This window comes from Lepisosteus platostomus, chromosome 10, assembly GCF_059453375.1.
Source record: "Lepisosteus platostomus isolate fLepPlt1 chromosome 10, fLepPlt1.hap1, whole genome shotgun sequence".
NCBI lineage: Eukaryota > Metazoa > Chordata > Actinopteri > Semionotiformes > Lepisosteidae > Lepisosteus > Lepisosteus platostomus.
In genome coordinates this window covers 55,461,520-55,483,325 of record NC_142620.1, presented here as the reverse complement: position 1 = coordinate 55,483,325, position 21,806 = coordinate 55,461,520, and the positions used below count along the sequence as shown (strand labels likewise).

Sequence of the window (21,806 nt, the reverse complement as noted above, 5' to 3'; positions counted from 1 at the left end):
ATTTTACTCAATTAAAAAATACAAAACTCACTTTCACACCTGTTTCAAAGAGACATTCAATATAGCAGGGTACCTACAGTATAGTAACAAGGATGAATATTGTACCAAGCACAATGCTTGTACATATAGGTTTAGGAATAATAATGTGCATAATTAGCAACACTTGCATATTTTCAATTTGAGTTGAATTGTTTACCTTATGTACATTGTACATAAGATTAGGCCAGGCCACCAGGAACAAGACTTAAGCTTGTCTTAAAATGTGCAGAAGTGGACTCTTAGGGGCCGATCATCAATATGCATGTCCACTGTGTGAAGAGATTGATACCAGTCTGCAGTGTAGCTACTGTATCTATGCTTACTTCTGGACCGAAACAATATAATTCCCATGCATTAACCTACAGATCTTCCTCTGTAATCATACCACTGGGACGGTGGATCAGCAGTAGTGTCACCCAATACCAGGCCATGTCTTGCAGCAATTAAATGGGTCACATTGCTTAAGTGAAAGACGCAGCCTACCTTGTATGTGTTCCTCTCCCCTTATGCATCATTAGTCTTTTGCCAGCGACTGTGTCTGCATGACGTACGGGTCCCTAGTGAACCATTACACCTTTTCCATTGTCCATTAAAACCATGCAAGATATTATCTTTGGGAATATCACGTGCTTCTTCCCAAGCAGAAGATGATCCAAGATTTATACAAAACTCAGGGATTAACGGTGGCTTCTTGGTCATTAATAAGTTTTATTCCACCAAATGCAACAGTTTTAATTAAAGTTCTCTAACCCTGTTTGGTATAATCCCCTGAGACGACCTATAAAACACTTGAGGGTTTAAATCAAGCTGTAAAAATCCTCAAAGCTGCAAGTTTAAGGGCTAGCCACAGGAGAAAACCAATAAAGGATTTATCAAACGTGTCTTGTAAACCAGGGAGGCTTCCAGGCCGATGACATAAAACAAAAGTAAAAAGGTAAAAATTTCAAGGTCACCAGTGACGAACTGTGAAGCTTTGAGATCTGATCTCACCTCAGAGAAATAACGTAGCAAGACTGCGTGTGTCTGCTTTTAAATTCATTAGTCAGTGTATTTTCCTATTATCTAAAGATGTTCCATTGATTTGTGGTAAAAGACTGTTCTGTAGTTCATAAAGAACTGGGGATATAACTGTGAGTAGGTGAAGTTGCAAAGCTAATACCTGCTTTTACTCATGTTTGCAACCTTTCCTACATTCTTACAGTCGATTAGCTGCTTGTAACTGAACAAGTGATATGGCTTGAGAAACCTCTTCCCATTCACCGTATGTTCTTACAAGCTAAAAATAAAAAATGTAATTCCTGCATACTGCAAATTTAGAAAAGATAACTGAAATCAACAGAATTCTGAAGGAACCTATGAGTGTTACTGTATGCTTACAAATTTGTGTTTTTCTGATATCTTCCCTTTAATTTTTTTAAGCTAATGATAGCAAAGACCTGTTTAAAAAACCTTGTAATAACTCAAACTCCCACCTCCTTCCATGTCCATCATTTTCAGTTGATGTCCAAATAACAAATAAAAACCATCTTCAGTTTGAATTTGGCACCTTCTCCATGATGTATAATGTAGACAATCTGTTCAGTGACCTGGGCTAAACTCTGTTTTGTTTTAGTTAGCTCAGTAGTCTCGGATAACAGAAAGGCAGAGATGAGAGATACAAGTGAAAGCCTCTTATGAGGAGCATATAGGGTCTCATTCACTAAATGCTGGTAAATTTCCATATTACCACCTGGTGAGAAGCCTCACTGTGCACAGAAATTAAAGTCATATTCACCAGACTAATGAGAAGCATAATTCAAGCATGGTAAAAATGCACTTTGTACACAGCTACCATGTGGGGAATTAGCACAGGGTTTGCAGACAACAAAAGTGCATAAGGGCAGGAGAAGGTAAAGCACCCCTGAGTAATCAGGACTTTAACTGAATTCTGCATTCACCACCAACCCCCAGTACAAACAGTATCACAACCTAAACTTAACCCCATGCTTACTTACTGACTACTGTTTCTTTAATTCCTGAATGCTTTGTGTTAGCTCCCCTGAACATGCAGTATAACTAGGGAATCGGATTTTCACTTTTAACTGATCAATAACAAGAACACAATCCTGATACAGAACAAAACAAAATATTGCTTCTTTCATCAGTGGTTTTAACTCAAGATTGTTATGACGAGGTAGTAATGTTTCTCAGTATCTATTTCATTCAGGGTCTGGGATCACCAACCATAAATGGCAACTCATCAAGGAAAGAGAAAGTTACTGTAACTGTTCACACGTTCTAAGGTTCCCACTGGCTTGTGCTTTGAAACGTGGGAGAGCAGAGCAGAAGAATAGGGGACTAAACCCCAACAGAAACTCCAGAATTGTGCCACAAGGGTGGTCCAATTTTCCAGCAACTCCCACAGCCAAATGGGTACCAAGATTAGTTTATACCTTTCCTACTGGATCCTACTGGAGACTCCAAGAGGGAGCCCTGTTTCTTGGGCAGCAAAGAGCTTCCATTGTGCCCTTCCTCCTGTGAAGTGTGCTGGAGAAGAAAGTCCAGTTATGCTTCCTGGCATCAACATGGGATAGATTGGTATGGGGAAGTGTTTCCCTCTGGCTGTCTGACACAGGCTCAGATTTTATTGGATAGCTATTGAAATTTGGACAACCCTTTTGACTCTGTTTGCATACAGTGTAACTCAACATTTCACATTTGCCACGATGCAAATCAGAGCCTAACGTCTGTGCAGTAATGTAGTAAGTAAGAAGAAAGAAGTAAATGAGTAAACCGATCATCTATTCACTATCACTGCCAATGATTAGACCATTTGAACAATCCTCTGATTTATGCCAAAGTGTCACAAGTATAGTTCTAATATTAGAAAAAATACTAAAGTACTGATTTTTTTTTATTTCAAAACTTTCCAGATAGAAAAGTATTTCTTGTTTATATATTTCATAGAGCACTGACACCACCTCAGGAGCAGAGCACATTTTGTAATGAGCACTCTATGGCACTCTAAGGAAAAAACAACACACTATCCTCATCAGAAGTCTGGTGGCAGAATGAGCCTGGCCCTAAAACACAAATCCTCCCATTGTGGAATAAAGCATATTATTAATTATTATTTCTTTATTAAATCTTTGATCATTTGTTTGAACCACATTTACTGTAAATACTGTTTAACTCCCACTTCACATACTGTACTGTATGCTAACTTTCAAAAATCTAAAAACACATCAGAATGTTACTGTACGTTGTCACCTCAGTGTGCTTTTAACCTCACACAGCAGGCTGTTGATGGTGAAGTTTATTTTGTTAGTTTCATGATTTTGGAATTCTGTTTATTTCATTGTACAATTTCAAGCTTCAGCTGTCAGTAGGGGTTTGCTTCAGCCTTGAAGACTCAAGCAGATATAAGTATTGAGAGCTGTGTTACGATAGTTATTACGTGGGATATTGTACATGCCACATCTCCTTATTCAGGTGGTGAATTCTAAAGCATAGCACAGAAGTGACTGCTATTTTGACTCCAGAAAATGAAAAAAAAAACAAGCCAAACAAATTCCATATTTCTGGCATGCAACATTATACTCTGTGTTGACATCGCAAATGAGTTTAGCACTTTACTAAGATCTGAAGATGTATTGTAACACTGGCATAGAAAATTAATGTTTCAATGTCTTATTCCAAGCAAGTTCTGTATTCATAGTTAAAGGCAGCACTGTGCAGCTGTCATTCACAGGAAAAGATTTTCAGAAAATAATAACAGCAGTGGTATTTAGATTGTTAAGTGGTGTCTTGCAGCATCCATGCATAGAAAACAAAACGTATTTTTCTTCTTTAAATCATGAGCTGCTTAAAATCATTTTATTAAAATGGTATAGTTTATTAAAAATTAAAATATTTGATAGCCCTTGAACATAAATGAATAATGTTCAAAATAATTTTTAAATATAATACAAATAAATAATGATTTCTTTGCTCACCCATGTGATGGCTTTCAGCCACAGACCTTTTCTTTCATGTACTATACAGCTCTTACAGTGAGGGAGTTTGGCTGTCCCCAAGTTTATTTAATGAAAAATAAAATTCAATCTGAAAAAGCCTGATTATTATTAGTAGTTGTTGTATTATTAATTGCCGTGCTTTATTACAATATTCTTAAAGAACATGTACTTCACAGTACTCCCCATCTGGAGTGGCCCAATGGTATCCATAGGAGCTTTGGATTGCAATGAAACACGATTATTTAACTTGTCAGGAAGCAGCTATTATCGTTTGCACTTAACAATTTCTTTCCATTAGGGCTTGCCAGTTCCAGTGTTAATCAGCACTTACACAGAGTTAATTCCTCAAAAAAATAACGTGGGGGCTAAAGAGAGCTCAAATTAAAAATGATCTGTCTCAATGAGGGGCCAAAGTGTTAAGGCTGTGCGGCAGAGAGAAGCTGAAGAAGGATGGGAGCAGGCGCTACCAGCACTTCGCTGGGCGGAGGTGTGAAAAGAAAGCTGCAAGGGGGGGAAGACTGCATGCTTTAAAACACACAGCAGGAGCACCACCACCTGGCCCGAGTCAACGAAACCAAAGTACTGAATGTCATGCTTGAAATCTTTCTTCAGACGTATTTCAGGGACGGACTGTTGTTATTCTTGCAAGGTCTTAAAATTCAACCCACAGCAGAATTATAAAAGTGCTGGTCCCACAACATATCTACGCACATCTGCCTATTACCAGAAAGATTGCACTGGAAATGAACGTAAGTGCTCTTAAGGCTTACGGGCTTATTCGCTGAGAAAGACAGTGAAATTGTTGAAGGCAGTCTCAAGTGACAACACAAGCAACGAGCTTCAGGGTGGCAAAACAAAGAGCAAAATGCCAAATCTTATAAATACCTGTTGAATTAAAATAAAACAAAAAGGTAATAAAAAGATATTTGCATCTTTATGGCACTGATGCTTTCACTCTCACGAACAAAGAACCCAACTTGCTGTGTCTGTCCCCTGCAGCAAGAGCACATTTCATAAACAGAAACATCACTGTGCTGCAGCTCAGCAAAGTCGCTTTACCTGAGCGCAGTGGCCAGCATCTAAAATAGATAAAGGCTTAACTGAACATGTCTGTCAGGTTCTTAATCAATACTAGACAAGTAGTTTCCTGCCTGGGCACAGCAGTGTGAATTTATAACATAAAGGGATTGCACACCATAGAGGACACACTGAAATCAGACTTGTACCGCAGAGCAGAGATGGTTCTCCTGCTATCAAAGAGCAATATCATTCCAATTTTGTGAACAACTAAAGTCATTTCAAGGAATTGCCACAACCAAAAGATCCGACCGGTTATGGACAATTTCACATTCTCACAGCCAATCGCATGCAGATGCCACATGGTTCATATTTATTTAGCAAATCACAAACCATGAACATCTACCATAATTAGATGTGGCAGCCACCTCTCACCTCTGCTGGCATTCTCCACATGTTCAAGTTCGTCAGTAAACTTCAGGAGCTCAGGGTACTTCTCCTCACACTTTTCTGCAAGGAAGTGGAGCAGTGTTGTCTTCTGGTCAGTGGACTTCGTGTCTCTGAGCTGAAAGACATGGAGATGATCCAGAAAGACCAATCAGGCAAGCATGAAAACAAGCAGATAGTGACCACAAGGTAACAGCAAGGGTTCAATCCCAGTGCTTGAACGAGAGGTTTTCTTCAGAGACTGCTTCTCTTCACCCAATGGAAGCACGTACAGTATGCAGTAGCTGTGTATCAACATGCTGCAGAATGAACATGGATGTCAATATGATCTAGAATGCTGCCAAAGCCCATTTTCCTTGCTAAAACACTCTGTTGATCCTGCTGTTCTTCCACCTGTAGAGGCATGACCCCATTTCAGGTTCTTACACTGAATCCTAAAAACAGAAAATCAGAAAGTACTTCTTGCAATAAGCAACACCAGCCTGATATCATTTAGCTGTTCTGTATCCATTTTTTTTCTTAATCCTGAAGCATTTCTATAATCGCAGATCAAAAACCCTTGGAAGCCAGTGTTTATAATGTTACACTTCACCCTATTGATTAAGAACCAACAATGAATGAATTATTTTTTCTTCAGATAAGCGCTTGTCACAACTGCAGTTATGTATCTGGATTTTAGGCTTTTACCAAACCCCCTCAAGCATGTTTTGAATTCTGTTTATAATACAGTACGCCCTGACATGAGCACAGCCCATTGGCACCATGCTAATGAATGAGACTCACCCCAGTGGCTTATCGGTGCAGGTCAGAAGAAGTGATGGGCTAGATAAGCATTTATCTGCATGAGTCAAGGTATTAGCAATTATCTGACACCCATGAGGAATAGTGAAACATATTGTTGAGGAATCTTATTTGCCAACGCCTCCTGTACTTGCTTTGAAAACACACATGATCAGCTTTAAATACTGGCTGACACTGAAAATGATTCAACAAAGCTAAGGCTAATTCCTGTGGTACAGCACCCTGACTTACAACATAAAGAATACAGTATACACAAATAACAAAATCTGGTAAGCAGCCACAGGAAAACACAATTATATTCTCCTCAATTTTAAAACACTTTATAAACCACCAGTTTGACAACCACACTGCCCCTCTGCTTCTCTTTATTATTTTGATTACACAAAAATAATATAATTACTCTGGCATCCCAAGTTCATGGGCAGAGGTGAAAACGAAGCAGTAGGACCAGGAGCAATGTAGGGCATGTTCCTTGGTCCACAGCTTGATCTTTGCGGGATCTCTCCAGCTGTGTGCTGGGCAAACCCACTGTGCCTAACGATTCTACGGGGCCTTTCAGGAAAGCATCCAAGCCAAGTGATACATGAGAGCCAAGTTCCTCTTTACTCTCTTAAATTTGATACTGATTCTGGTGATTGGTTCACAGATGCATTCATCCAAGTACTGAATATAATTACAGTCTGGCATCCTCATTGTAGCATGCATCTCATTTTCACTCTCTTCTTTTTTTTAGAATGAATACATGTGGGAAATCTGTCTGTGTTGGAGGTACAAACATTATCCCACCTTGGATTGCAAATCAGACATGTAATGATACAGGATCCTGCGCTCTATTAAGTTTGAGGCTGCATTATTAAAATAAAGAATGTCATCTATGTAGATGCTAAGTAAGACTGTAATAAATAACATACTGTATTGTATGTATTAGATTCTTTCACTTTTCATCCAACCATTGCCCAGCACATAAAGGATACAACTTCTATGGGATTTATTTACTAGATAATTTTCTTTTGATATTTCACTTAGTCCAGATTTGGTCTTTTCATTTTACAGCTATGATCTTTGTACCTCCACATGGGTGCAGGTGATGATGAGACAGTGCCATAATTTCTTCAGTTCTGCACAATTTTGGTTCTTCAGTTCATCAGCCATCTGACATTTTCCACACCAACAGCCATCCTACTAAGAACTGCAATGAGTGATGCTACTGTTGCTGTTGCACAGTCATCCAGCTTTTTCAACTCAAGTCCACCAAGTCTCAACACCACTTGTGAAAAACTACACCACCATTCAAGGAAGCCATCACAGTTGGCTCAAGACTTCGACCGGTGTCCAGTTTGTCTGGAAATTAAGGCAAAACCTGCACCACCTACTGTATGATTGAGCCAGTTATAATTCCTTTACTGTACTGTAGGTGTCTTTTCACATTAACAAAATCCACCCTTACTACTGAAAAAATGATTCAATAATTTACATTTAAAACCTGTTCAGTGGCACCTCTAAAATAATCATTTCTATTGTTAAACTTACAAGTTACAAATTAAACTTCTATTGTGCGACCAATCAAGTGGTTTAGTGAGCAAGTTATAAACTGCCACGCCAGTGAAAATGAAAATAAGATCAGGGAAGAAGGCTGTGCAAACACATTATTTTTACTTCCATTATTTTATTTGTTATAGTTTTTAATATTTGTAAAAAGAGCGTTTCAACAATTTAATCATATTTGGAAATTCACCCACGAGAAAACACACTAACAAGCCAAAAACAAAAGCAGATTCATGTTTGAACACCCCCTCCCAAAACACACATACTGTTATTAACATGACTTATGCGAGCAGCAGACCTGTTACTTCTGGAATGTCACTCTGAAGTCTTTAAGATTACATGGACTTCTACTCCAATAAAGGGAGCAAAGTCAGAGCTCACAGAAAAGTTTGAAACCCAGCTGTTTATGTAAAAATCACTCTCAGATGAAACCCTTGCAGGCTAACAAGTGTTACACCCTGGAGAGATCCTTATTTTAAAAGCAATGGGAGGGAGGATACGTCATATCCTTGTATAAACCAAGAAGCATACTTTGCACCAGGACATCTCTCCACATGAACAAGGGGCTCTGAATGTAGGCAATGCCTCACCAGTTCCTACAATCCGTGCTGCCACTTGAGAAGGAAATGCTTGTGAAATCAGAGTCAACAGGACAGTGGGAACAGCTAATGCTTAAAAAGACTCCAGGGTTGCATTAAGGAGGGCAGTGGGGCTGAGTAACCTTATCTGCCTCTCTGGCTGAAACAGATTGCCTGCTGTCAAGTCTTAACTTCAGGATGGCTGGTTTGAGAAATAAGACTTGCACATCCCTCAGCTCAACTCCACGGCACGCTGCATATCCCCTGAATGTACATGGCACCAATAAAACTGTAAATACATGCAGGGTTCCTGTTATAAACCTGCTTGCAAGTGTAATGACTGCAAATATCCCCTGTGTAGGATTGCAAAGACCCCACTGCCAAACAGCTTATTTTATGGAAACCGGGATTGTTCAATATGGAGAAACATTTAATTAAGTAAACAGCAAATAGGTCTGGGATTATTTAGCACACATGCATCTGCATTACAAACTGTACTTATTTTACTATGGACTATGTGCATAGTTTGTGTAAAAGTATGGAAAAACTAATCCTTTTGCAAGAATGTTCTGCATTGAATGCACAATTCCAAGAAGCATGGAGAGAGAAGCTGCTCAGTGGTTTGATAATGAATGGATCTCAATCACAAATACTGAACCAATGAAGTATTTCACCTAATTATACTACAGTTCCAACAGAAAAACACACCTTTACTTAATTATAAATGAAAACATACATATTTTCTAGATTTTCATTTGTAACTTCATTTCAGACTGTTCAAGCATTTGTTTTTCACTTGGAGAATAGGGTGTGTAGACTTTCTATAGACATGGTATGCACACACCTGTACTTTTTCTGTATGACTGCAGCACTGAACAGAACATGATGAGGTCCTTCCTGGATTTCTGTATTAAATTATTGATTTCTGCATGTTTCTGCCTGTTTGACTACTGCTACCTATTTATTTGTCAGTCTGTCATGCCCGGATAATAGTGAAATGGTTTCAAGAAATCTGATCTGCAGGGCAAAATGTATTTTGTGATTTAAAGTAAAGCTCATGGCAGGAATGACATACAGAGGCTGAATGAAACGTGTTAAACTGGCAGCAACATTTGAAATCGCTGTAGCAATCAGGGTGTGATTGCACTGGAAGGCAGTGAGCAGTTGATTAAACTCTTTGCTATTGGCTTCTCTCTATTACCTTGTTAGTTATATGATTGCCCCCAATTCAGCTGCCAAACAACAGCAAAGAGGCAGGTTTGATTGGATGTTTTCACTTTAAAAGGGAAAAAGTGGCATTACATTCTTATTCAAATTGCAATAATCACCTTTGTAATACAGAATTATGCTTCAAGTTCATAACTACAGTACTTGCATATTAATGCGTCTCTACAGGATCATTAATAAGATTACAGTATGAAGGTTCAATAACAGGCTGTTTTTTATAAACCAACACCTGTAGTAATTATACTGTAGCTTCATACTGAAGTAGAGTTTAAGGAAATAAAGCCCTCAGCCCGCTTTCTCCCATTGACAGAGAGACCCCACCTCTCCCAGGCTTAGTGGTGTTATGCCTTAGACAGTCTGTTACAGAGATCAATGATTACTTCAAATGATATGTGAGGTGAAAGAATAATTTATCACCATGATATGTAAACAATAGCAATATATTAATCTAAACACATGGCAGCGAATGACTACCAGTTCAAAAGCGCTCCATGATCAATAAAGCTTTTAGCCAGAAAAGGCCTTTGAACCCCTTTCAAAGTAAGGGAGCTTGCTCAAGATGAAATGGCGATTGTTTTCAGGTAGAATGAACTGCTGTGAAAACCCTAACTAGGAAAGCCAGAATTGATTAATCCATTAAAGACGCAAATTCAGCAAATGCATTATTGTCTGTATTGTGCTGGTTATCTGTTTATCTGTGAGTGTTGTAATACTGCATTAAATGTGATCTTCTGTGTTTCTGGGAATCTAATAAATGGACCTGTGAATCATATGTGAATTATTACAGGAGTGCTTCCTACAGAGCATTTTTATTCTTAAATGGTGCTGTGTTTGAGCATCCATTATATAAATCGCTTTTCTAAGAGATATTGGCTATAAATGACATGAAGCTGAGGGACACATTTCTGCTGCAATCTCTGAAATGGCAAACACTTACAAATGACTTGTTTCAGTATTAACTGCAAAAATCTTTAAAACACGAACACTATTTGAGTTGAAGAGTTCAAGAGTTTTATTTGCCCTTCAGGATTTCAGGTGAGGCCTATTTTCAGACCACAAGAACACCTGTTTTCCAAATTAATTTAGATTTTCTTTTTTTTTTAAAGCCTCCTGATCAGCAGGATCTCTGCTTACCCTAGTCGATATTGCAAAACTTCAATTCAGCATCTCTGTAAATTCTCTTCCATTCAGTATCAACTATAGTCTCTTCTTTATCTCAGCATAGAATCCGTAAAACAGTTAATATGGAAGTAATCATGAACGCTCCAGTGCATATATCAAAACAAGCTGCTCCCCTTTCCTGTCGACACTGCACACGAATCCTAATGTTATTCTCTTTATTTAAACAAAATTAAGTTCTGCACTCACTCTGCCATGGGGTGTTTACAAATCATTGCTCTCCTCTCTAACATGCAGCACAGTGATAGAACAGGCGTAAAGATAATGTATTTTAAAGGCTTTGCGATTACCATAAAGACATTAGGCCTGTGCTGACTACCTAGGCAGGTTTAGTGCATGCCTGCCTCCTCTAATTTCAAAAGCTGTCACAAAAGAAAATGGGCTTCACAAGGGCTACATCTTCAACTTTATAGAAATATTCATTAAATAATATGAGAGTATTCCCTTATATTCTGTTCTACACAAACTTGATTTTCATAGAACTGTTTTTATAGCATCATAATGTTCTGCATTCCTAAAGTGTTCTCTAGAAATACAATACAGCATGTAGTCGGTGGTAAGTGAAAATAGACACTTTGAACTTTAATTTGTCATTCCATGCCCCCCACCTACAATATATCTTAAGAAATGTGATTGTAACATCCACTGTGCTCTGCGCTGATAGAAAACAAGCAAAACCTGTTCATTTTGTATCTGTGAACTACCGTAATGTATTGCACACCCAAGAGAAGAAAAACAGCCATAGCACCATGGAAACCTGCTTTCATTGACAGAGCAGTCACCGTAACCTTCTTCTGTTCGCAGGCTGCTGTGTTTATTAATAAATTCTATAGGAGGAAGGACAAACTCACTAGTGAATAACTACAGATATCTAGATGAACCTGAGCACTCTGAGGAATGGAAACAAATAGAAGAAAACAAATACAACAAATTCTAACAGCTTTCTGGGGTCAGGAAAATATTGTCCTGATACTTTCATTTACTACAAGTTTCTTCTGTAATATAATTCTGTCACAACTGTTACAAAAACTCCACTACAGCAAAGTCTCCAATACCTAGGCACAGGATTCTAGTGGAATTCACCACTTCACAAACCTAACTGTATACCGCAGGCCAAACAACCTCAATATAACCGTTCATGCATGGGTGTCATCTATCACTAATGGTAATTAAAAAAAATGATTTTGGGGAGGAAGAGAACAGCATGATATGATCAAAAATTACACACCACTGAGGAAGGAAACTAACACAGGTAAATTATAATACTCGAATCCGTTTCAATTTCTGTGTCATTTGCCTTAAGAGATAGCATAATTCCACATGTCAGTGTCTGTGGCTTAAGTGCTCTGTTTAAGCTTGAAAAACAGCTCTTAAAAATCCCACGTGAGGGTTATCGGTGATCGGCTTCCTCACATCAACAAACACTCTTTATTCAGTGACTACTTCTGCATATTTATTACTAGAATAATTAAACTATATTTTCCAGCTCATCATCACCTCTGATGAAAATAAATCAGGTATCTTATTTTTTATTTATATCCTACATTATTAAAGGCTAATTAATAAGCATGTGCTTACAGAGGCCTGACACAGGTTTTGAAGGTGGCACACACCTTGGAAGACAAGAACTTGATCTTCGGGTGATCTTGAAGTATCAAAACATCAATTACTGCTGCCTTGTTTTTGGCACTAATCAAAAAGTTCAATAATGGTCACGAAAGTGAATGTTTAATAAGAATGGTAGCTCTTCCAGTGGAACAAATGAGCATTGCATCTGCAGTCTTATTCTCCCAATGCATATTTAATTAACCTGTCCTTATACAGTAGGCTCAAAACACAAATTCTGTTTAAAGTTTAAAAAAAACATCAATCAAATAGTTTTATTTCACTTACAGTGTGTCCACATTTACCATTTTAACTATAAGGGACACAGACTAAGGAGAAGAAGTTTTAAATTTGAGATCAGGAGGTACCTCTTCACACAAAGGTTTGCAGGAATCTGGAACAAGCTACCCAGCCATGTTGTTGGAGTTCATATAAATTATAGTTCATTTATATTACTAATTTTATGTAATATAAATTTTATCTTTTAAAAGATTTCTTAAGGTGGAGGTTTGCAAACACATTAATCTCTGCATCTGAAAATGGATTTGCAACCACACACATTCCTTGGTGCAAACATACACAAAATGCTTTGAATGCTTATCTAATTTCAAGCAAATTCTTGTGGTCTGAGTGCATGCCCACCAAAATACAATATCAACTTTTCTCTGGAAAGCAAGGCAGACCACAGAGACAAAAAAGATCAAACTGGACCACCTGAAGAGGACTATGGGACAATAGGTCCTTCTAGCAATCACTTCTACTTAAAAGAAAATCAATAAATAAAACAATGTTTTGCAATCAAAAATAAAAAATGCATCAGCTATCATAAATCATTTCGAAAACAATTGTTATACCTGTTCTTAAAAGTGATGTAGTGTCTGACAACAGTGTGTAAAATACAGCCAAAAAAAGGCTGTGGCACAAAGTTGGTTACCAACAAAGGAGAGCAGTCAAGTTTAAAAATAATGATGCCTATAGGCTCTTTCAGATCCATACCGCAGCTTGTTTCTCTTTAAGTGAATGATGTCTTTTTTGCCCACCGTGAAGTGATAAAAGACTTTGCACTGCAGAAAAAATCCACAAAAAATAAACGGTGAGAAGAAAACTTGAAATCAGCCTGTTGTGAAGTGTGATACTTGAACATTCTATAACACCTAATGGATTTCAAATGAGGAAGTCTTCTTTAACAGATAGCTTCATTTAATGGAGTCTTGATGAAGTTTTCTTTAGATAAGACCGATTGTGCTTTAGATTACTTGACAGCCACAGCACTTTTTTTTGCTTCTAAAACAGAGCTGTGTTTGCTTACAGCTCAGGTTACTGTCTGTTTACTTTTTCTGCCCTTTCAGGCTTCCTTAAATCTAGCCAGGTGAATCTCACAAGTCTTTTGTGTGCTAATTTGTCTTTTGCCGGTAGACAAACACTCATTTTCCAAACTTTTCAAAAAAGACTCAAGGACATGAGTGACATCATCCACAGCAGTGCCAGGAATATTTAACTTCAGGTCCCTCACAAGCAGAGGCAGTAGCACTTGCATATATCACTGTGACAAGCACAGCAGCTGAGTACTGTATATCACACAAGCAGACAGTGCGTTTTCACATTTTTATTCAACCTTCTTTGTTGTGCTGTGGGCTATGTAGTTAGTTTGCGGGAGGCATAACAATGTTATTGTATCTTATGCATAGGCTGCATAATATACCCACAATCAAGCAGGAGTGAGTTCCTTCTGAAGGCACGATACATAGTAATACATACCCAGTGAAAGATTCAGGTAATACATTAATTCTGCATTGGCTCCTAAGTGACCCAGCCAATAATGACCTCCCCTGTGGGCGCTGATTGGACTTTCTTGCACAGAGACAGCCCTGGACTATGCCATTAGCCCCCCATGACCAGTCTGCAAATTGGGGGCAGCACAGAGGTAATGGATGGTTCAAGATTAATACAAGCAAAAACCAATAAAATCGTATAGGTGGGCAAATCTCAAACTATCTCAGTTTACAAAAAAAAGATTATACGAATCGCCAACGTTCCATTTTTATTTAATTAAAAAAGAAGAGAATGTGGGGCATTAGATCTGACAGCACTGGAGTAACAAATTTAATTACTGATCCAGTCACCAAGGTCACGGTGTTTTGACAGTCGGGAGTGCTGAGTGAGCCCGGGGAGAGATGGACACGGATTAGTAATTCATACCCACCATAGTGCCCAATGAAAAGCTGGAAAAACAGGAATGCCGGCATAACAGGATCGAGCCAGAGACACAGCAATGGTTATAAAGCAAAGGTTTTAAAACATGCACGCATGCAAAAAAAAAACATTAAAAATCATTATGACCCTCAAGGACCCAAGGTAAGCTCAGTGCACAATTCTTAAGAAAATGAAAGAATGTAATATGTATAAGTGCTTTCATAAAAAAAAAGTTATTAGAAAAAAAAATGATGCTGGTCACAAGAGGGGGGAATCTGCGTATGTCTGCCAAAACCTCACTCCAGTGCATCAGAAAGCTTGTTCCATATTCATTCCCCACTGTGATCACTATGGTATTGGAGGTACATGCTGTGAGAGCTAATTAGCACATCCTACCTCTTTGTGCAGAATCTAGCAACCTTTCACTAATAAAGCTGCAGTCAACAGTTCCCCCTTTTATTATACAGGGATCAATCACACGGTCATAGTATGTAATCTACATTTAATTTCATGTATTTGTATTTTTTTCAAATTATTTTAACACCCAAAATGTTGTTAAAAATGCTAAGATGTGCAATACAGCTTTTGTCTGATCATACAGTACGTCCATATTCAGAGTCAGTCATTTTTAATGCATAATGAAATGAAGCTTTTGTACAACACTGAAGGTGCAGTTTACAAATGATGCAGAGAACACTGTGTTTTTAAATTAAACATGAATACAGTAGACTGTATATATGAAATGCACTAAGTAAGCAAAGGGTTTGTCCCAGTTTTTCACAGAATTTTGAATTTGAAGTAAACCTCGATGTTTATGAACTTGAGAGGCTTTTACACATCTTTATCTGTTGATTCACAGCAGTAGACAACTAGCATAATTTGATCATAAAGCAGCCTATCTCGGAAACAATGGAGTGAAAGGATTTTATTGTAAGACACCACTTGCATTGCTTTTGCCTTTTTTTCTGTCAATTTGTCTCAGTTTAGTGAAGGATTAGACTTTCAATGTTATCACTGACAGACCAAACTGTTGCAGGCAGTTGAAACCATGTTCCTGACATTCATTGCCTGCAACAGGGGTGGGGCTTCTAGACAGCAAAACCCTGTAGCTTTAGTTGATCAGTTAATCATTAACTTTATGTGCTTTACATTGATTTATTTATCTATTACCATGATTAAGATCACTGGTCACAAAATGACTGAACAGAAATAAATTGACACCCACCACACCCTTCCAGTTAAATGTCTAGGAGGTTCCTTGCCCATCTTGAAAGATTGTATTTCTTCACCTACTTACACTTGTAGAGCCGACTTGAGTCTTTGATTTCAAACAGGGATAAAGGAATGAAAAACACGAAAGATTTCCAATACAAACCAAAGCACTGAATGCATTTAATATAAATCTAGCATCTTAAAACAGGATGTTTTTACAAATGATGTCATTGTCCTTCCTTGGCAGACAAATGTGGGCATCTGTGTTTTACTATGCAACTTTCTTAATATGATTCATTTCACTTTCTATCAACATTTCTTTTGGATGAACAGGGAAGGGATTATAGGTGGGAATTTGTGCATAAAGTATATTTCGATATCTTACTATGTAGTATTATTGAATACATTGCTGTCTCTATAGAAAACAAAACAGGCTCAATTATAATAAAAATGAATCGGATTAAAAAAAAATCCATGTACAGATAAACAGTCCCTGACAGACAGCCACGGCTCTACTGGTGTCTTTTTCCGAAAGGCCACGCACCGCCGCGCTGAAAAGGCAGCACCTCTTCAGCAGGCCTGGCTCAACGCACATGGCTTCCCAGCTGCAACCCCAATTTCCTGTGCTTACAGAAAGCTTCACCACAGACGGGTGCTGAGGATGAGAAAAGGGCTCGTTTGATCAGCTTCTTTGAGGTAAACTGCCGTTTGTGCTGGCTGGGGTCTGGTTAAAGAGGACCAAGCTGTAGCGAATTGGCAGGGATCAAGCAGTCACCTCAGGTAATAGCTGTTTTATTGAAACGGTGAGCGCACTCAGCACTATCTGACACAAGACCTGCCACTCCTATTGTTCCTCACAGTGAAGCACACAGCGCTGCATCCCAGAATGCAGGCCCTATATCACATACTGTAAGCTCTCTTCTGATCACCAAGCAATTTCTATTGAATTTTTGTGACTCACTTTTCAAACCTCTCCAAGATCAATCACAGAAACAAAATAAAAGGAGTTCTGAAAAGAGAAACCGAGATTTAAATATACAGAATGAAAGAGTATGCACACATCACAGTTTGTGAAACATTTAGCCCACAGCATTGAATCTTCATGAAATGACGCTCCAATGAGGGAAGAATACAAGAAAAAAATAAATATTAGCACGTTAGTATGCACATATCATTCTGAAGACAACAGAAACAATTAAAAGATATATCTAAACTTGAATTTTATTTATTGATTGCTTTGACAACTGTCATTTGTTTTTAGTCCTCTTCATTTATTAGGATCCCACAATACTAATAAAATGAAGAGGGGGACTTCTGGGAGAGAAGATGGTGCAAGCCTAACACAAAATTTTGCCTACTCTTATTAAAAGCGCCCCGGGACCTTTAATGACTTAGAAGCAAGATCCTCAGTTTACTGTGTTATTCAAATGCTAGCATATCCTACAACAGTGTCCATAGTCACAACACAGGGGCATGGCTTTAGAAATTCTGGTCCAGAGAAAAAAGTGCCACCTACTGGTCCACTGACACCACTTATAGAAACGACTTAATTTAACTTGAAGCTTTGTTCCCCAGGGCTGACTAGGTGCAGCCTTGCTCATCATCTGAGATCTGAAGAGATCAGGCTGCATATACAGTATCATGGGAAAAGGTACAGTATGTCTGAGATCCTATGCAGCAAAAAGAAAAAAATAAGTTACACTACAAAGTTCCACTTAATCGTAACCCCCTCGCCTAATTTTATTTATCTTAAAGGCATCACATGCAGAGGGAAATGAAGTCCAAATTACTCATAAGTCTGAAGGCAGGAACCATAAATTGCAATAATGAAGTTTGACTCACTTGACAGATGTCCCATAAATTATAACCTAAGAAATGCCAAAATGTGTCTGTATACTTCATTATCACATACACTATTCTAAGAATAGAACATCCACACACACATACACATAGTTCATAAATAAATAATGTGTATTCATGCTGTACAGGGTTTTAACTGCATTTTAGAGTTCTGATATTGTTTTGCAAAGCCCTTAATGAGATAATGGAATTGAGGAGATACTGTTTGTGATTTGGTGCTGTCTGCATTTAATTACACAGAGTTCATCAAATCGAAAATTTAAAAACAAAAAAAAAACATAAGTGAATTGGGATTAACACTGAAATAAAATAGCTTTTCTGAGAGGTGTTTAAAGTACATTCATATTTAAAGAGGCAATTTCTATAATAAAAGCATAGTAAGTCAGGGGAATTATGTATCCTCTCCACCAATAATCCAAGTCATGTCAGGCCTGATCGCTTAATTTAACTAGCAGAGTTCTGGCAAAGAATCTTCCTCTCTCACAAATGTGTGAATCCTCCAAGTTCTAATTTGTCTATTCCAATTCCTGAACTGTGTGTTCCACACTCCAGTGAGCATGCCTGAGGAATCCTGGCAGCTAACATACACTGGTGTTTGGACTGACTTGCCCAGCATCGATATTAAGTCTAGAATGGGGCTGTCTGGAATCTCTGATAAGCATCCGCTCTGCAATCTTTCAATCTCAGTTACAGCTCTGAAGAGTGCTCCCCTTGTATGGGTGACAAGACAAGACTGATTAGCCTTGAGCAATGCTAGTTTTTCATTTGTTTGGTTACTCAATATTCCTTTTAATGGCTAATTTCCTGACCTCTAAAGAACAGGAACATCAACAGAAAGAATGGTCCCTGTGTGCAACCTGGATGATCTAAAGACAGGAACTGGGTTGAGCTACAGAAAAAGTCCAGTACAGCACAGCTATATGACTAGCTTAAACGTTGGTTATCAGATTACCTTCTTTTAAATTAAGGATATGAGCAGGTTTCCTAAATAATTCTACCCAAACTAGGGTTTGGGTTATTTAAAAAATACAGGGCAATGTACTGTATCTGGACCACAAAACAGCTGCAGTTTGAATCTTGATTCATGTCTTGCTATTGTTATGCACCTTTGAAAATTTAAAGTCATATGTACTGTACACTGCAAATATACACACATATTTAATTATATGCAGTATATACGCATGTAGGAAGTACTCAAGTAAGAATCCATTCTGAATTCTGTGCAGACATTCAGTACAAGGCATAGTTTGTTAACCCTGTTTCTAAAGGATGAAAGAGAAAATAATTTCTAATGAGCATAATATCTAATTTACACTTTTTATTTTGCTTCTCTGAAAGTGGCTGTAACGGAGGAATATGTTTTTTTCCACACTAGGTTGTTTTTATTTTATTTGAAGTTTTTAAAATCTTTGTAAGGATTCCTCAGAGTCTACCTTTCCAGAAAAATGTCAGATCTGGGCTACAGAAGTTACTTTTTTTGAAAAGTCTATGACAGGAAGCCAAGAGTCCAAAACAGAGGGATGGATTTTTCTCTGCTCTATAAGATTAAAGTTAACTGAAGCTTAAAAGAGCCTGCATGCCCTTTGTGTCCTAGGCAGATGATGGCCAGAATATAGCATTACAGGATTTTCACAGATAATAACATCAATCCACTCACATCCTGGATGAATCTCTGTTTGGATTCCACCCAGATCAAAGAAATCGCAAGTCCATTTCATTCAGAATGATACCTATAGATGCATACACAACACTCTGCAGTGTCTTGGAAGTTGGCTTTTTTTCTTCTTTGCTTTTTTTCCTCTTGTTTTTCAAGTGAAATAACAAAAAATGTAATTCTATTTAACTCTGTTTAAAACCCCAAGAAGATGTCAGTAGCGAGAAACGGGGGAACGGGCCCTAGGGGGATAAGGCATGACACAAGAGATTAAGAAGATGTATCCCTGCCATCGAAATTCCACGATTGTTGTCAGGTAACCCTTCACGTATGACACAGATGTTGTATATTCCTACTTCCTGGTCCAGATGTTGCAGCCCTGGCTCAGCAAGCAGAGGGGTTTCTGCTGAGTGCAGGTTCAAGCTGAAGTCCAGGGATCACTGTTTTGACTGCCGACTGTGCCAGCTGCACCTGGGACACTCCATGCTGAGAGGGCACAAGGGGCAGAAGCCACAACAGCACACGTCTGCGAGCTTGCTGTGGTGCCAGCGAGACCCGGAGAACCTGTGTTAATTAAAAGTGGTGTGTGTTTTGACGAAAAACAGGGATAGTCACCCCTCTCATACAGCTGTAGATACTGTACAAGCAGTACAGCAGAACTGACCATTTGGAAATGCAAAACCAAACAAGAGATTTTAACTTTTTTTTTAAATTTTTTAAATTTTAACTCTGAGAAAAGGCCCTGAGTGATCCCATCTTGTTAGTGCTTAAAGAAAAGACACCGCATGCAAAGTTTCTGTATACTTCTACATTCAAAACATCTAAATGACCCGCAGAAAAGCTCTCCAAATTTGATTTCTTTCACAATACAAAGAGCTGCTCTCGGAAGGGATATTTTTTCCACATTTATTAAGTTGATTATAGGCCAAACTAAAGAAGAAGGAGTTTATCCAATTTATGAATCCGATCTAATACTACATAACTGCATTCAATTCAGCTTCTAATAAAAACTCGGGCAGATACAGCTGCCCAGAATCATGTTAAAATAAGTGGGATGAAGTAACAATGTCATCAGCTGGAAATTAGGCAGGGTATAAATTGTTTTACCTACATTCAATTTGAGTCAACACCAGCACTGAGCAGGTTAGGCTTGTGGCCACACATATTAGTGGAAAAGCGTTATGAAAGTAATGTTCATAATTGGTTATTGAACTCATGAAATAACATGATGGTGGAATTCCAGAGGTGTAATATTGTTGACAAGTTTTAATAACTCACAGCAGTAACCTACTAAATTATCAAAAATCAATGCTAACAAGACTTTATTGTTTCCCTTTTGCAGTTTCTCATACAATTCAAGTATTTCTCAGACAATGTAGCACTTTCTCTAGTACTTTCTGGCAGTCATGCTGTGTCTGTCTAACCATGCAGCATCAGACACGTTCTCCAGCCAGTCATCCGTATCTCTTCAGATCAGAGTCCGGCAAGCCTGAAGACTTCAGTGGATGCACAGTGTGGAAGGAGGACAGGACGATACTCTATGAGTCCTGTTGCTCCTACATTGCACACACACAGCTGTCAGAATGTCCTGAGAGGCTGGAGGATCACTTAATGAAAAACGTGGACAAGCATGCATTACAAGGACATAAAATATTAACTTGCTGTTTATGAAACATCTGAATGAATTCTACTTTAACTCTTTACTGACTACAATCTCTTTCCTAATTAAATTTTAAACTGAGCCCTTCCTTTCTAGTGAAAAGGATTTTAGGCTGTTCAGTTCTGAAAATTTTACATTCGAAAATTGATGTACAGGCTAGAGGTTCATCTTCAAAATGTTTTGCTCAAACAAGGGCTTTCAAGTTCCAAGTCAAAACTACCCTGATTGAGGAAACATTGGTGTGAAGAGACAACAGTGCAGCCAAGAGAGCAAAGGGTTAAAAAACCTGGCTAAGAACTATCAAGCCTCATGTTTTCTTGCATTTCAGTGGAGCAGAGAAAGGTTTACAAAGCAATAAACTTCTCTCCCACACAGAAAGAAAGTGGAAAAGTCAGTTCAGAAAAGTATAAGTCTTAATTATCATTATTTTACTGTAGGACAGTAAATAAGATCTTTATTTTTAAATTATTATCCATTATGATTTTCTTTTAAATCTTGCAGCCATGTACTCCTACTATTGATAAAAATCTTACAAAGATTTTCCTTTGACCTTCAGTAAATTACATTCCATTTCTTCGATATGACAGAAGGTAAATATATTCAATTCATTACTACATTTTAGATGATGAATACTGTATATCCAGCTATGAAACCTATGTACAATAACAATGATTAACATATAGGTGGCTGAATGTCTCTTAATATTCTGAGAGATGCAATACAGAGACAGGTTAATGTGTGGGTGGAAACATTGATTATTTCAATTCCAGTCCTTCAGTTAGAGACATTTTTAC

At 38.1% G+C, this 21,806-nt stretch overlaps 1 protein-coding gene across 9 annotated transcripts in view; it reads right to left on the bottom strand.

Annotated features, from left to right (window-relative positions):
• Positions 1 to 21,806, bottom strand: part of diaph2 (diaphanous-related formin 2) — a 488,074-nt gene that overhangs the window by 152,560 nt on the left and 313,708 nt on the right. For all 9 annotated transcript variants that reach the window (XM_088597461.1, XM_088597456.1, XM_088597458.1 and 6 more), the window contains one exon: positions 5,487 to 5,616. In XM_088597461.1, coding sequence (XP_088453587.1) covers positions 5,487 to 5,616 — 130 coding nt within the window. The remainder of the gene's footprint in view (positions 1 to 5,486; positions 5,617 to 21,806) is intronic.